The following is a 15,481-nucleotide window of genomic DNA, read 5'->3' on the forward strand; positions in this document are numbered from 1 at the left end:
TCGCTTGACCACTTTCCTTAATTCTTTTTGAACAAGGTTGCTGATCTCGATAAGTAACTCGCAAGTTAAGTTCTGCTTTTCAGGTTTTCTATATGCTTGGGAAGTATAGTTGCCAAGCAACAGTGCAGGTCAAGCTTCTTGCATCTGCTGACCCAATTAATGTGGGCAACAGGAGAAATAATGATACTATCTCTTCACAAGGACACTCGAATACGTAGCCTGCATACACATAGCACCCAGCTCAGATTAGCATGAGTTCTCCTCTGAGCCTGTCCGTTGTTTGATTTATGCCAGTGGGAAACAATTTGAATTTGTTACTTGTTTTGTTCCCCGGCGGGATTTGTTTATAGAACATGTCTACGTGTAAATGAGTTATAGATTGGATCGAAAATGTCTGAGGGATGAAAACTGAACTCACTGCCGACAGAATTGGTTCCCAGTGTGGTGTTGGGACTCCTCCATTGAGGTTGAGAGAAAAATCTGAAGGGCCTTGAGATGATTGATAATATATTAAAGAAGAAAAAAAATGTGCTTTGTTACAGAGAATTATGGCACAGTACGGCTTTTCATCTTTGCTGTTTTGCCATGCACGCCGCTTGGCTCTGGATGGCAGTGCCGGATGATCAGAGCCACGCTGGATTCAAGAGGAAATTTTGAAAGGAATGTTGCGAAATTTTTTAAAGGCACTGAAAGAGTCCTACAAATGTTAGGGATCACATTTATAGAGTGAACGAGAGCCAGTCGCCCACTGTGCATTTAGTGTTAATCGGCGAATGTTACTGTGCAAATTTGCTAAATTTATATGACACGGATGGTAGACATAAACACCAGGATATAGTTATTGTGAGCTCTTCAACTTTTACCCTTTATCTCAAAGTGCAGCTGTGTCTAAATAAGAGATGCCGATTATGAGAAAGGGCTGAAATCCAACCAGTGGTTAATGAGAAAATACCACACAGAGGAGTGCGTTATGACAGATCTGTGATGTAACAGTTATTCACTTTCACTAGGAAATATTCAACAATTCTTCTAAGACTCTTGGATGTGCTGATCGCAAATTTAACTATAAAACAATCTAATTTAAATTGTTTGTTCTATTAAAAATGCTCCAACACCACAAACACGGTCATGTGGTCCAGTTTGGCGACTCAAATGAGCTGGGAGCTATTCTGTGTCGACATCCATGTATTATATGTACATATTCATGCTTATAATATAGGATTTCACTCTCTTTTTGGGACTACCAGATGTTACCCTTCAGATCAAGTCCCATACACGCATCTTGGCCTTGCAGGTTTTTTTTCTTGTAAGCTCTTCTGTTTTGACATATATGCAAAGATTCTATTAAAAAGGGTTGCATGTAAGCCTAAATCTAACCCATTCTTAAAGCATGTGGTTGTTAATAGATAAAAGGGACTGCAGGGGTTGCTGCTGATAAAAAGTGGTTGATCGTTTTAGGTTAAATCATGTTAAACAGTGACTGTTTCATCCATCAGCTGTAGAAAGCTGCTTCACGGGCCTGGAATCCAACCACCGGTTTAACACAACAGAGGAGTGAGTTATGAAAAATCTGTAATGTGACAGAAGCAGTTAAACAAACTGATGTGAGACTATGCTATCGCAGGTGTCATCCAATCCAGCACTCCATTGTCAGTAACCGTGTATCCCGGGATGTGTAATTGCACCCACAACACTTGAATCCTGCTGTGCCATTCACTATATTAAAACACCTGCAAGCAGATTTGTGAATACCTGAGGTCTCACGGATGCTTGTTGTTTGTCTGTGAAATAAATCCCATTGCCAGAGTGTATTAGCTGTTTTTACTGAGGCCTCTTCCAAGTCTGCCATTGGGCTGAGAAATTAGATATTGATTTTTTTTTTTTTTTTTTGAGGACCATGCAGAAAGTGAGAGAGCACATCAAAACAGGCATTTCAAAAAAAATGTTTATGGGGTGTTGGAGCCTGATACCCACGTTGTCTTAAAAGTGTATCGACTTCTCCCTCATTGCCGTGGATGCATTCGTGTTGGAAACGTTCATGATCAATTCCTTTCTGTCTGGTAATCAAATTTTTAGCTTGCTTCTTTTTTTCATGACAGAGAAGCTTTCTTTCAAACTGACTTCAGGCACCTTTGAAATGTTCCCCATTATTTACTATTTGTTCCAATAGCATGTCTACAAATCCAAAAAGACATAAGAACTGCTTTTTGAGTGAGGATATGAAGCACTATTGTTGGACCTAGAGCTAAATATAAGCCAGAAAAATTCTCTAGAGGGAATGAGCCATAGCTACAGATCAACTGGAATCTTCTCTACTGTCTTTGAGCTATCCTCCAATTAGATCAGTGTATCATGTCCTGGCATGGCCCATCACTCTGTGCTGGCAGCTCCGTGACTCTTAGAGACCTTGTGAAATTTATCAGTACTGTCAGTCCCAGCCAGCTACAAGGTTTCCCTTCAGTCTTTTCACCAAGTCTGAGATGGTTTCTGTCCCCAGTGGCCACAAGGGAAAGAGAATTCATCAGCAATTCCTTCTGCGGGTTTCTGATACCTAACAGAGGAACATGTGGCTCGGATAAATCTCTCAGAACCTCCAACAAGTCACTCAGAGGACTGAAACCCCAGGGGTGGGTTTGTGATAATGATGTCTGCCTTACTCTTCCTGTGTCGAGGAAGAGGATCAAATTTTATTCAAATTGTTCGTAAGTTATATAAAATGAAGAGCTGCTTGGTGAATATTAAAAAAAAATTCAGTTGCAATGTCCTTCAGTGGAGCAGCAGGTAAATGACGATAAAATCCAGTGTTGGGGAAAAATGTCTCTCTTTTTTTTTTTTACCAACATTGGACCTACAAAACTGAAAATATCAATCAGAAAAATATCTAATAGAAAGATATCTGTCACTGTGCAGCGTATTTCTTTGTGAACAGTGGAAAAAGTTGATCTTGACATTGTAAGCCTTGCTGCAAAACTCACACACTGCACTGTTTTAAATAGTTTTATATAATATGTTAAAGTTGAGCTCCATCTCCCGACCTAAGCACACTGAGATTTAAATCAGCTGATATTTTCAGGTGACTGAAATACCAGAAAATACTAGTAAGTCATAGCAACTGACCAAGAGACAGGGGTGTAATTTCGAGGAGGGTTAGGGGGGTTATGACCCCCCCCCCCCCCCCCCCCCCCCCCCTTCAATAATGAGATCCAACCAATATAACTCCCCAATAAAATTATGAATTATCTTGCATAAATAGGCTGTTGATTTTCTTTACTCATTTCAGGTATTACCAGCAAAATAGTTGCATGTTTATGTTTAATCATCTGGGAATTTACCCAGATTTATTTATTTATTTAGACAGAGATCTTGATCCCCCAAATGTTCAGCACAAAATTACGCAGATGCCAACAGTCAGAGAGGAGTGTCCGGAATGCATGGAACTGATAGGAAGGCAACAGTAATTAAAGAAACAAAAAAACACTCTTTGCAACTGAGGAAAAAGCATCAAAACATTGAAGCAGATGGCCTGCACTAGCAGAAGACCACACTGGGTACCACTACTGGTACTGAGGCTTCAGTTTGCACGGGCTCACTAAAATTGGACAATAAAAGCCTGGAGAAATGTTGAGACTTGATTGCTGCTGTGACATTAAGATGGCAGGGTCAGAATTTGGTGTAACCATCATGAACGCGTGTATCCACCAAATTTGCTATCGGTGGTGTGTGGGATATTTTCTTGGCTCACTTTGTGCCCCTTAGTCCCAATTCAGAATTGCGTAAACACCACAGCTTACCTGAGCATTGTTGCCGCCCGTGCCCATCTCTTTGTGACCACAGCGTTCCCTGCTTTCCGACTGCTGCTTCCAGCAGGATAGCACACCTCCTGGTTTCCAGCAACTTGTTGAGTCAGTGCTACAAAGAATTAAGACAGTTCTGAAACCAAAATGGGGGTCTGTATACTAAACTGTATAATACAGTTTTGTTAATCTCCTGAGGAGGTTCTTCGTCGATTAAAAACAAGTTCATATGAAATAATCTGTACTAAATATCCTGATTGTAGCACCTTTGGCTGCACCCACAGTTGAAGCTGGACCCAAAAGCTATAGGTGCTGTGGGCACAGTGAGCACTTGTGTGGATGTTTGCTGTAACACAGACAATTCAAAGCGGCTTCCATTCTTGCTTTGGCTCATGCACTACATGCTTATGCATTAAGTCAATCCCGCACAAGCTGTGACAAATAAGCAGAATGAACAGAGTTTACCCTGCAGCGATAAGAGGTACAAATACACGCAAATGCTATAAACTGCACATGTCCATGTAATTCCCTACACATAGTACATGCATGAGATTGCCAAGTCCAAAAAAGATGATTTTCAGGTGATTGTATTATTGCATGCTCCTGGTATCTTTTTGTCAGATAAAGACCCTTCTCATTCTTCAGAGTGCAGTGGATTTTGCAGACCAATTAGAGCAATTTGAAGGCTATAAGATCACTGAAAATGACATGTCAGCCCAAATGTATTACTAATGCGTTTTTTTTTCTCTTGATTTAAACTCCACACTTAAAGTAAAACTGACTTTTCACTGTTGCCTTGCTTCACCAGCTACAATCACAATGATATGTGTGGTCATTAACAGTGAATATAGGACAGGCAGTGAAGTGGACTCCCCGTGGGTACAGGCATCTGTTGCAGAGGGTTCAGCACTGCCATGGAAAATTGGACATTTAGGAGCCAGCTGGAGGACCAGTCTGCCCTGCTGTGCCACCACTACTCAGGTGCCCACTGGCTTCATGCCACCACCAGCTAGAAGCCACTGGACCAAAGCAGGCCAGATGGTGCCCTTGCCAACCAACGAGCAGCCGCTGTGAACTGTCCACTGCACACTGTCCACTGCCCTATCATTCAACTCAGGGATGAGTTTGGAGTCATGATAACCTGAGTTAAAAAAAGTTTTTGGAGCGAGAGCGATGCAGAAACAAAAAAAAAAGGCTCAAGTGAGCAGAGTGTGTGTTGGAATATAAATGGGCCCCCATTACGTTGCGTGTTTGTTAATGTAAGCAGCTGCGAGGTAGAATCAGTTCGTGGAGAGAGACTTTTCCACAGGGAAATAAAGCCATCTCCGGGCTGAACTCATTTGTCTGTGGCTGTGAAGGGATAGATAATTATATTAGGAGCTTTAAGTGCTCTTCTGCGATACAAGTATTACTACCATCTCCAAAGGCACAGGACAAAGTCGGGAGGAGAGAGGAATCCATGTGCTACAATTGCGGCAGTCGTTGCTCTGCATCCAAATATGCAGACATGAAAGTGTATCCACCACACGGGGCTTTGTATAAAATCCAATCACTGATAGAACGCTGTTAGATCTATAAATCACACAAATTTACTTATCCAGTGTACAATATCTGCGGGGGACAAAATCTCTGACTTTCCTCAGAACAAATTAGTTTTGATCAGTGTTTGTTTTCTTAATTGTTTGAGCTTCACTGTGCAGAATAATGTACGTTCACAGCGTGGCACTAATTCCAATTCATCAGTCAAAAGCGTAAAGTTCCCCCAACCTGAGTGTAAGGTGTGCACCGTCACAGCTAGTTTGGAAGTGAATCACGAGCAGCTTAAACTTAAAGCCAAGCTTGCGTGGCACAAACACTGAGAACAAGGTCTTTGAGTGTGGTAGGACGCATTTTGTGTCCGGTTATTCATTTTTTCACAGAACTAGGAGTAGTAAAAAGGCATTGGATTTTTTTAATGGAAAAAGATATTATTCAAAGCAGATAATTTTTATATCTAATCTTAACACAAGCCTGGCGATGGTTCTAAAAGGGCACGTTTACAAACCATCTTTTATGTGCAAGGCATCAAATATACACCAGCATTCATAATCAGTCAATCTATCAGTGTTTATTTCATTTTTAATGTGTGACTGCAATAATATGACCGATGCGTTCACATTAAAATGTTTTACTGCTGCAACCCGTGGAAGGGAAATTCGTTTTAAGTGTTTTATGTACACATGGCTACCTGAATCGACTAATGATGCGTCATATTTTATAAACTGGGTAATCTGTCTGTAAAATATAACTACATAAGTAGTGTGTTTGTTTCATGCTCAAGTCACTCCCTGTATGTTTAGTTTCCACAGCCGTTTCTTGCCTCACCTGTAGCCAGTCTGCCAGTTGACATAGTCTATAAAGTCCTCCACTGCCCTTTTGCTCTTTGTCCGATCGACTTCACAATCTCAAGCTGTTCAGACATTTTTTTGTTTTCACTCTGCTTGTGGGTTTTCTTTGTTCCCTCTGTTTTTCTTATGTGTAGGGTTCCTCGTCTCCTCTTTTTACGTCCTCCTGCCTGGGACCCGGAAATCAATCTCAGTATCCCATGTTGAAGGATTTCTGAATTGCTAAAATGGATCAGAGAGGAGAAGGCGGGCTTGCAGAGGAGCTATGATCGAGGATGCGCAGGTGTATCCTGTGCATCAGCATATAAAAGAGGCGTGGCACACAGCCAGAATACATAAACCGTGGTGGGTGATTCTTCAAACAAGCAGTGATTTGTATTGTTTCGGTTTTTAAGATGATTGTGAGGCATGTGATTCAGGGTTTGGGTTTTTTTTCCAGTATTTGTATGTGTGTGAGACAGAGGGTGTGATATCTTGCCACATTGCAACTTTAATTAAAACAGCCATGAATATTTAAAAAAAAATGCAAACAGTGTTACCTCTGACTTCACAAAGCACAGGTGTAGTTGGGCTTGAGATTGCTTTAAAATAAGGCTCTGGAGCAATACTACATCATGTTATATACTCAATGGCTCAGCTCACATCTCTGATTGGAGTGACTAGGATCGAAGGAGAGGAAAGGAGGGGATGTGCAATGAGAAAGAGGGGAGGTTTTTAACTTTTTGTCCACACCTTTGTTTGCATATTTTCAATCTCCTAGAAATTATTAGAAAATGGATTTAAGACTTTAATCTGCCTGATTTCCTTTTTAGGGGTCTTTTCCTCTGAACAGTCACAGTGTCTTACACTCTGAGACTTCAGCAAAGTTTACTGCATGTCATGCTGTGCCACATGGATCTAATAAATCCAGTTTTATGTATGCAGACTGTAAGATGATATAGTCTAATCTGCTCAGGCGCTACAGCACATGATTACAATCCCTTCTCCATTTGTTCCCACGCTATACATTCATCGGTGCAGTCATGCTGGAGGATGAGTACAGACAAACACGTCTGCTACCTAAAGTTAATCAGATTTTCTTCTTTGTTGGAATAATCGCAAACATTTTGTAATGCATGTTTGTGTTTTACAAACTAACAGTGAACCCAGAAACCTAAAAATCTAATTGAAGCCACTGTATGGCCAATAAAATCTCATATCTGTTAAATCGTGATAAATCCAAATTACATAAGAAAAAGACAAGCAATTAATGTAAATGGAAATACTTTATTTCACTATTACACAATAACAAGCTGGAAAAAAAATTACAAAAAAGAGAAATGGAACAAAATGCTGCAAAGCACCACATAATTTAGACGACTCAAATGTGGCAACGGAACCTTATGCTAACTGCCTTTGCTCTAGCTAATGTATCATCATCATCATCATCATCATCGAGAATTTAGAAATCAAAAAATATTTGGACATCAAGCAGAGTCATGCCAGTAATAGTAATATTTTACAGTTTCATGTAGCAATGATTGGGAGTGGGGAATGGTGATCCTTAAAGGTTCACTCTAAGTGGTGAGACATAACAAAGTGGTGGGTTTCAGGAAACCGTAGTCCATCATCTGTTTGGTATGATATACATTTGCATTTGGTATAAAGGAGTTGAGGAAGCAGGCGCCGGTCATAGAGTATTTGCTCTACGAGTTAAAGCTTAGCACCAGATGGGTGGAGTTTACTGTACAGAACATACAATCAACTGTGGCTAATCAGAAGGGAAAGAAAAATACCTGAAAGGTTACATTTTTTTTTACAATTGTCTGTATTTGACAATGTGACACTGGGTGTGTTATTCTGAACTTCCACCCATCTGATTCAGCAGGCCAAAACAAATCCTTACAACGCAAACACTATGTGACCCACGTCTGTGAGGAGGATAGTGAAGAGACACAGGGATGGTGTTATTTTTTATGTATTTTTTTTGTATTTTTTTACATGGAGAACACTGTACAGGTGCCTTCAGATCTGCCAGGACTAAAGGCACATGGGATCCACTGAGCAACAGATGTGTCCATTCTGGAAACACAAAGAAAGAGAAAGAAGAGAGGCACAAGTTTGTTACAATTTAACCTCAGGGCAGCTCGTTTTTTCAACCAGATAATATTTTTGGGTAACAGCAGTGCTGCGGCACACAGACTTGGTTTGGTATTTAGAGTTTGTCTGGGCGCTAACTGATACAAGGTGGCGATTTCTCACTGAGAAATGTGAACGGTCACAGAGTCACTTTGGTTTAACCCCTTCTATGATGCGTGTACCCCGGAGGTCCCTGTAGTTGGGACTATGCTGCATTTGTTCTAAAAAATAAAACTCATGCACAGTGAAGAGGCTGAGTGTTAATGCTAAAACTAAAAGGATGAAAAATTGCTGTGCTTCATTTCTGTTGAATCAGAAAACTGACTCTTTATAATTACTTTCAAATTTACACTTTTGATATTTCCACAAAGCAATGTCGAAAATCTCTAGCTGGCCTGGTGATGAGGGTGAGGATGCTGCATTTCAAGTATCCAAGAGGCCAAGGTTTTTAATTTTAGGCTTGCATTGTAAAGCTGCTACTCCAAGGACTGTTTTTAGGTGAATTTAAAAACTGCGTGCTTAAATAAAATTTGCCCCCCCCCCCCAAAAAAAGATGCATAACCTAAAGATGCCTCCCCTCCCCCGCGACCCTGACTCGCATAGAAGAAGAAAATGGCTGGATAGATGAATGGATGGTAGAGATTCCAAAAATTATGATGTTTATTGAAAGTCCTCAGAGAATAGCTGTTATTTTCTGTCTGAGATGCGGACATCATTGCAGGCACGCGCGACAAGAATATTTAATAGTAGAATTTCAAGTGAGGGAGTCAGCCTTGGTGGATTAAGTCCTAAAGCTCAGGCAAACAATTTACGCTCACATTTGGTAATGAAGAGGATATTGCCTGCATAGTTTACTCTCCCCGTGACTGCTCAGCGCTGCAAAATAAAAACTCACGAAGAGCAGCTTTCTCCATCTGATTTACTTGAGCTGCTGATGTGAGTGTTTCTCCAGACGTTTTCAGCACTTCATCCTCAAACCTGTGTGCTCCTTTAGCAGAGGGAAGAATACATCCATGATTTCCTGCTGCAGCCGAGCCAGAGGCCAGGAAAAATGACGCTGCCAGAATTTCAGTTCATTTTCATTTAAAAGAACAGTTCGACATTTAAAAAAAAAAATTGCTCATTATAACTCAGGTTACAGACCTGAAACAGGAGTCTTGTCATCACTCTGAGGTTGCGAGGCAACCAGTGGATTTACAGCAAGTTGCCGCTCCGAACCAAGAAGCAGGCCAGCACGTTACATTGTAAACCTATAACTTATTTTTACACCCTAATTAACAACTAATTAAAAATGTTAATTAGTGACCTTTAAAGGAGCTGGTAGGTTTATTACCACTCAACAGAGCCTGTTTCTAGCTTTAATCTAACCGACTGCAGCTTCATATTTAGCAGAAATACAGTGCAGTGCATCCGAGTAAGACATTCTCATCTAATCCTAAACAAGAAAAATAAAAAGCACATTTCCCGAAAGTATCAAAGTTCTGCTTCACAGAAAACTGCATTCTTGTTAATAAATATAAATAAAACATGTAATCTATGATCTAATAAACTCAAAATTAGAAAGGGAATAATTGCGGAACAGAACATCATATCTTATTTATTTGAATTGATACAGCAGCCGTCTTGTTCTTAGAATGAATATTAGATTCATTTTTTTCCCACAGCAATTACTGTGTGCATCTTGGTTTAACTAAATAGCTCCCAATAACTGCCCTTTTACAACAACTGGTAAATTCAACTTCTGTGAGGTGTTAAAGATGCACAAATTGCCTTTCTGTTGCAAATACTAGTACTCTGTTTTTGCCCCCTGAAAAAGCACAAAGGGTTCTCACTTTTCAAGCCATTTTTCTTTTGTGTCTTGCCTGCCACGAACTAGAGAAACTGTAATTTGCTGTTTCCATGCTGCCGGCAGGACTAGCAGCTTACCTTGCACTGGCACAGAGTGCACTCTGTGCCATGTTTAATCCAGGAGGAGCCGCTGAAGCGTGAGATGTTGTGCTCGTCCGTACATGTCTTGGTGATGTCGTTGCGGATGGTGTCGGCCTGGCAGGGGTCGGTGACACAGCGGGGACAGCACTCGCCCTCGGGCACCACAGTAAACTCGCAGTCCACAGGCGGGCACGGCAGAGGCCAGCAATCCACCTGCCCCTGCTGCGAAGGTGGAGATGGAATTTGAAAAGGATAGCCGAGCAGAGAGAGAGAAAAAGAAAAAGAATCACTGCAAATGCACTTTGCATTTCCTGTGTCTAAACAAGTTATTCACTCAAATGCACATTTCTCCTGACGTAGTGTATTTGTATGCTGGAGGGACCGTCTCGACTTGTAAGGAAGCTAGAAAAATAAAGATGAGCGGCACAGTCTTCCGGCAGCGTCAGCAGTTTTTCCAGACTGTGGAGGTAAATGTTCCACCTTTCTAACTGACTTGTTCTAGTCTCGTTGTTCTCCTATTAATCTTACAGCAAACTTTCGGCGCAGAAAGCCTTCTTGGATTTTTCCCGCTGCCGTTTTCACTGGCCTGAGAAAACGGGTCATAGATTTTGTCCATCCTTGCAACTCTTAACCGAACTGTACTCTACATCATTCTGTCCTGACCCACTTCTGCTCGTGCTGTCATACATGTGCATATCTGCCGCGCGCCTTATTGAAATGAAATATGAGTTCAGACTGTTTATGTTTAAGCACACCAGCAGATATAAAAGGGGTGCGCACGCATGGTGAGGTTTGATGCAAGTGTCCCACCGGGGATATTCAATATCTCTCAAAATCATCTGACTCAGCGTTTCAAAAATGTTGTAGTAAATTAGGCTGGCTATAAAGCGCGCTCTCACACAGAGCTAATGCCCACTCCCTGCTTCTGTGCTGTGTGTAAACATTCGAAGTGGGAAATCCCCCCGAGTGGCACTTTCTGCTCGCTGCCAGAGGGAGGGATTGAGTGTAGCCTCAGGTATCTGTTCCACACTGTGATAGGGGACGATGTCATCTTTGTCTGTTTATGCAGATGTGGTCTGTTATCATACAGGAGAGGCTGATGTCGGGCACAGCTTTTTACAAACAACTGACGCTGGACTTTGATATCTTTGTGATACTTCAGATGAAATCATTTTTTAATATGTCTCCATTCACGATATCTCACTGCTATTTAATCTCTAGATGTAAAGATTTGCTGTTTTTAAGACTGAATGTTACAAAATGCCTCTGGGAAATTAGAACTGGTGACATTTATCTTTGCTTGGGAATTAGCCTGCAATAATTATGCCATTTTTATTCTCAAAAATGAAGCTACTATCTACATGTATGGTTGTGAAAATCAATGGTTTCTTTGATATTTTGGTGATTTAACAAGATGGCAAATTGCAAGTGGCCCGCGTGTGCGCGGTCTGCAAAGGCCACACTCTTGATTTCAAATGATTGCACGGTTCATACAAAAGGATTCACATCTTGGACTTGAGAGAATGTTTTGCCCATCTCCCTGCTGTCACTGTGTATTTTAAGGCCCCCGCTGAGTCTGGACAGCCATGCCTCTGCTAAGTGTAGCAGCATTCAAGGTTCATTTCACGTCCCTGTCACGCTACTGGAGCCCCAGTACGGTATCGCGGGAGCAGCCTTCTCCCTTTCAAGTGCTGCTCTTTGTACTGCGTGTGCTGGTGGCCCTTTGCTCTGCGTGTGCCTCTGTGCATCTTAAACTGAGCATGTTTTATGTCTATCTGTGCGTACATGTGGACATATGTAGGATGTGTGCAGATTTTCAAGCACACGTATACTATGTTTACATTGTGTGTGTGTGTGTGCGTGTGTGTGTTGTTACAGGCGTGCCTGCAATCTCAAATGTGCTCGTGTCAACACGAGGGCCTACACTGAGTACTGTTTCAGCGAGAGCGATGCTGAAGCAAACCCATTTTCAGCCAACTGCGCTTCCCCGCTGCCCCTCTGCTGAGCGGTGATTTTCAAGCTCTTCTATAATGGCTCGCTGTAAGAAATCCAAAAAAGCAGCTCTCAGGTCCAGGCATCAGGACGGCATTACAATAGAGGGAGGGAGGGGTGCGAGAGGAAATGACATTGCTATTGCTACTCAGACCATAAATCTGTCAGAGTGGAGCCAATTTATGGTATCTTAGCTGCAAGTACGGCTGATCTTTAAAGGCAACAAAAAGAGGATGAAATAAATAGAAAAATAAGAGTTGTAAAGTACTGCTCTGAGATCCAAAGCAAAGACGGTTTGTGAGTCATTCAACAGAGGAACTGACACTGGTGTGGGTGAGTGTTACAGCATGTTGGAGGAGGGGGTGGGGTTAGGAGAAGACAGTGGGGTAGAATCTAAAGCCTTCAATTTGCATGTGATATGCATATGGAAATATGGTAAGAGGGGCAACACAGGTGGGAAGATTTATTGTTTTTGTCAGGTTTGTTGGGAAACGCAAAACGCCTCCCTGTTGCTTCAACATAAACACTGTTAAAACCTTGAAAAGGTCAACGCAGCAGAAGATGTGAACACAAAGAAAGCGGCGCATACGTCTAACTGAGAAAGATCTGTGTAGTGAACGAAATGCTGTTTTGTTTCGAATGGGAAATGGGATTAGATGTAGAGGACACTCGAAACTAGCACCTCAGACATACACGCTGCAGAACCTCCTCAAAGCACAGGAATAACACTCCCTGTTTCACCCTCCCACCTCATAGGCGACACTGTTCCCCTAACCTTGAATGTCTTCTCCAGTAAAACGTGTAATTCCAGCACAGCAGAGAGCAGCCCTTACAGTTCTTTGAATTCTTTAAAATTTCAGTAATCACTTGCTTTGGTTTTCCACTTGTGCAGAAGAAAGAAATCTTCATTTTCTCCTCTCTGCAACCTCCCTATTCACCTCTTAATCACTCCCCCCCTCTTGCCACAAAACATCTTTCCTTGACTTTTTTCGCAGAGCACATCTCTCATTCATGAGCATTTCCATGGAGACTGGAGTATTTGTTACATCTCTCGTGTGGGCACTGCGGCACGGCAATGAATGCCTATGTTGTCTTCGCTATCACCTTAAACGACACTGCACGAAAGCGTTAAATACCTGCGCTCTTTGAAATATTATCAACGTGCAGGAGGGGGTTGGTACAAGCGCCCTTTACTCACCAGGCACTGACACTGCTGGCAGTTCTCCACCCACGTGTCCCCGCTGCCGTAGGTGAGCAGGCCGTTTTGATGCAGACACTGGCTGCTAAGTCGAGGGTCGCACTCGGGGCAGCAGAACAGGTCGGCGTTGGGATTGTCGCAGTCGCACACCATCCTGCGGCACATCACTTGGCCGGCCTGCGTGGGGAGCACAACTGAGCACTGAGCACAGGATGACGCATGGGCCAAAACAGCTGCACGCACAGACAAAGGCCTCTGCTTTGATGGGATCATTAAACATACATGTTGATGATTAATAATGTAATGAAGGCAGTCTAGCTCATGCCAAGAAAACTGTTCTGAAGCAGCAATTTATGACACGCCAGATTAAAGTGTGTACTCTATGCGTACTGATGCATAGTTTCTATTCATCAGCGTGGTGTTCTCAGTGTTTTCAGACTCCTTCCAAACTCATCAGAGTACAGGAAATAATCGGCAGCTTTGAGAAAGCGTGGTAGGAGTTTTAAGCTTTTTAGGATTTTCTAAGATTTTAAGAATTAACTATGAATTGGTTGAGAGAGAAGAAAAAAGAATTGCATGATAATTGATAATGAAAATAATCAGAACGACCCTGCAGTAGCCAGAAGGTGGTGAAAGGAACAGGTACTTCTGTTGATTGTTTCCACAGAATCTTTATATGTGCATTAATCACGGTGTTTCAAACGCATGTCTAGTATCCCGAGCCCAACAGCACCCATTCATAATAGCGTGCAAATTTTCCATCCAATCCCATTTTAATCGCCGCTTTGCCTTCTTGTTACTGTTTAATTCTAATATTTGGATATTTTTCTGTGGATATTCATACGGTTACATATTTCCCGGCTCAGGATGGATACAGACGATTGTAAAAATAGGAAGTCCGAATTAACTATAGAGCACAAAATTAAATTTGAGTATTTTAAAGGTCCCCTACATTTTGCACGACGACAGCTCGGATAGGCTTGAGTGCCCAGCCCTGAGCTGAAAAAGGAGTTAATAGAATGGATTGAAAATTGATTTCAAAGAGCATGAGTATGATTTCTTTTTTGTAACAAAACTGACAATAAAGTCTACCTTTCATTCCTTTACATTTTTTGTAAAGAATTGTCAGGAATGCATTCAATGTTGCCAGTTAACCTGGTATTTTGATATTTTTTTCTGAACATGTTTTTGAAATTGGTCCAGATGCATCGATGGGTTACACTCCACCCGTCAGCACTGCAATCAGAGCAAAACAATGAACTATTTGTGTACTGCTTGACCTCGGGCTGGATGCTCTTTGTCTTTTTTCTGGGGTTTGACTTTGGTTTCCCCTCTTCAGTTAATCGCAGCTCTCCATGTAATATCCGGCTGTGTCCACCCACTTCCAAAACAATAACATGTTTACTCCTCTGCTCACTGAACTGCTCAATACAACTAATTTTGACAGGCAGCTCTTCAATCTCTCAAATCAATTAATATGACTCATTTAATTAGGGAGCCATTTCTGCCCTGGACCTTTGTAATCAAATGAATAATTTGCTGCTTGATCATTCACTACCGACACTAATCCACTATAATCACCTTCCACTACCGCCAGACACTTGGCATTAGGTTGAGTGAAATGCTGAAATGCAAAGTATGACTGCTCTGTGACCTGATAATCATGGAGGAAAAAAATGTGTTTAAGATGATGGAATGAGTTTTCTGGACCAACTGTTCCCAGATGCCTTGTCACTTTGATGTCAGGAATCAATCAAAACAAGTACATCAAGAGCCCCGATCACTCTGATAGACCTTTAAAAAGGACTATATAGAGAGAGTAGCTCATGCGCTTTAATTAAGTTGCTCACCACTACTGCATCATCTCCATCCATCCACCCATACATACATCCTGATTTTAGGACTCTAGTCATGCAAAAAGCATCAGATCAAAATTCATTCACATTTTCATGCATTTTCAGTTAGCGTTATTGCTACATTACTAGCTAGAGAATTAGCCTAGCAGACTGCATATCTAAGACGAAAAGCACTCAGACAGCACAAACCTACGCCAAGACAACTCCCTA

At 41.7% G+C, this 15,481-nt stretch overlaps 1 protein-coding gene across 1 annotated transcript in view; it reads right to left on the reverse strand.

Annotated features, from left to right (window-relative positions):
- Nucleotides 1-8,197: 8,197 nt before the first annotated feature.
- Nucleotides 8,198-15,481, reverse strand: part of nell2a (neural EGFL like 2a) — a 93,903-nt gene continuing 86,619 nt past the window's right edge. Inside the window, exons 18-20 of the mRNA XM_085359383.1 lie at nucleotides 13,416-13,592; nucleotides 10,223-10,447; nucleotides 8,198-8,239 (exon numbers count right to left, since the gene is read on the reverse strand). Of these exons, the coding sequence (XP_085215509.1) occupies nucleotides 8,198-8,239; nucleotides 10,223-10,447; nucleotides 13,416-13,592 (444 nt within the window). The remainder of the gene's footprint in view (nucleotides 8,240-10,222; nucleotides 10,448-13,415; nucleotides 13,593-15,481) is intronic.

This window comes from Diplotaxodon limnothrissa, linkage group LG7 (genome assembly GCF_057381915.1).
Source record: "Diplotaxodon limnothrissa isolate DT_005_m linkage group LG7, D_limnothrissa_male_GT1.1, whole genome shotgun sequence".
NCBI classification, from domain to species: Eukaryota; Metazoa; Chordata; class Actinopteri; order Cichliformes; family Cichlidae; genus Diplotaxodon; species Diplotaxodon limnothrissa.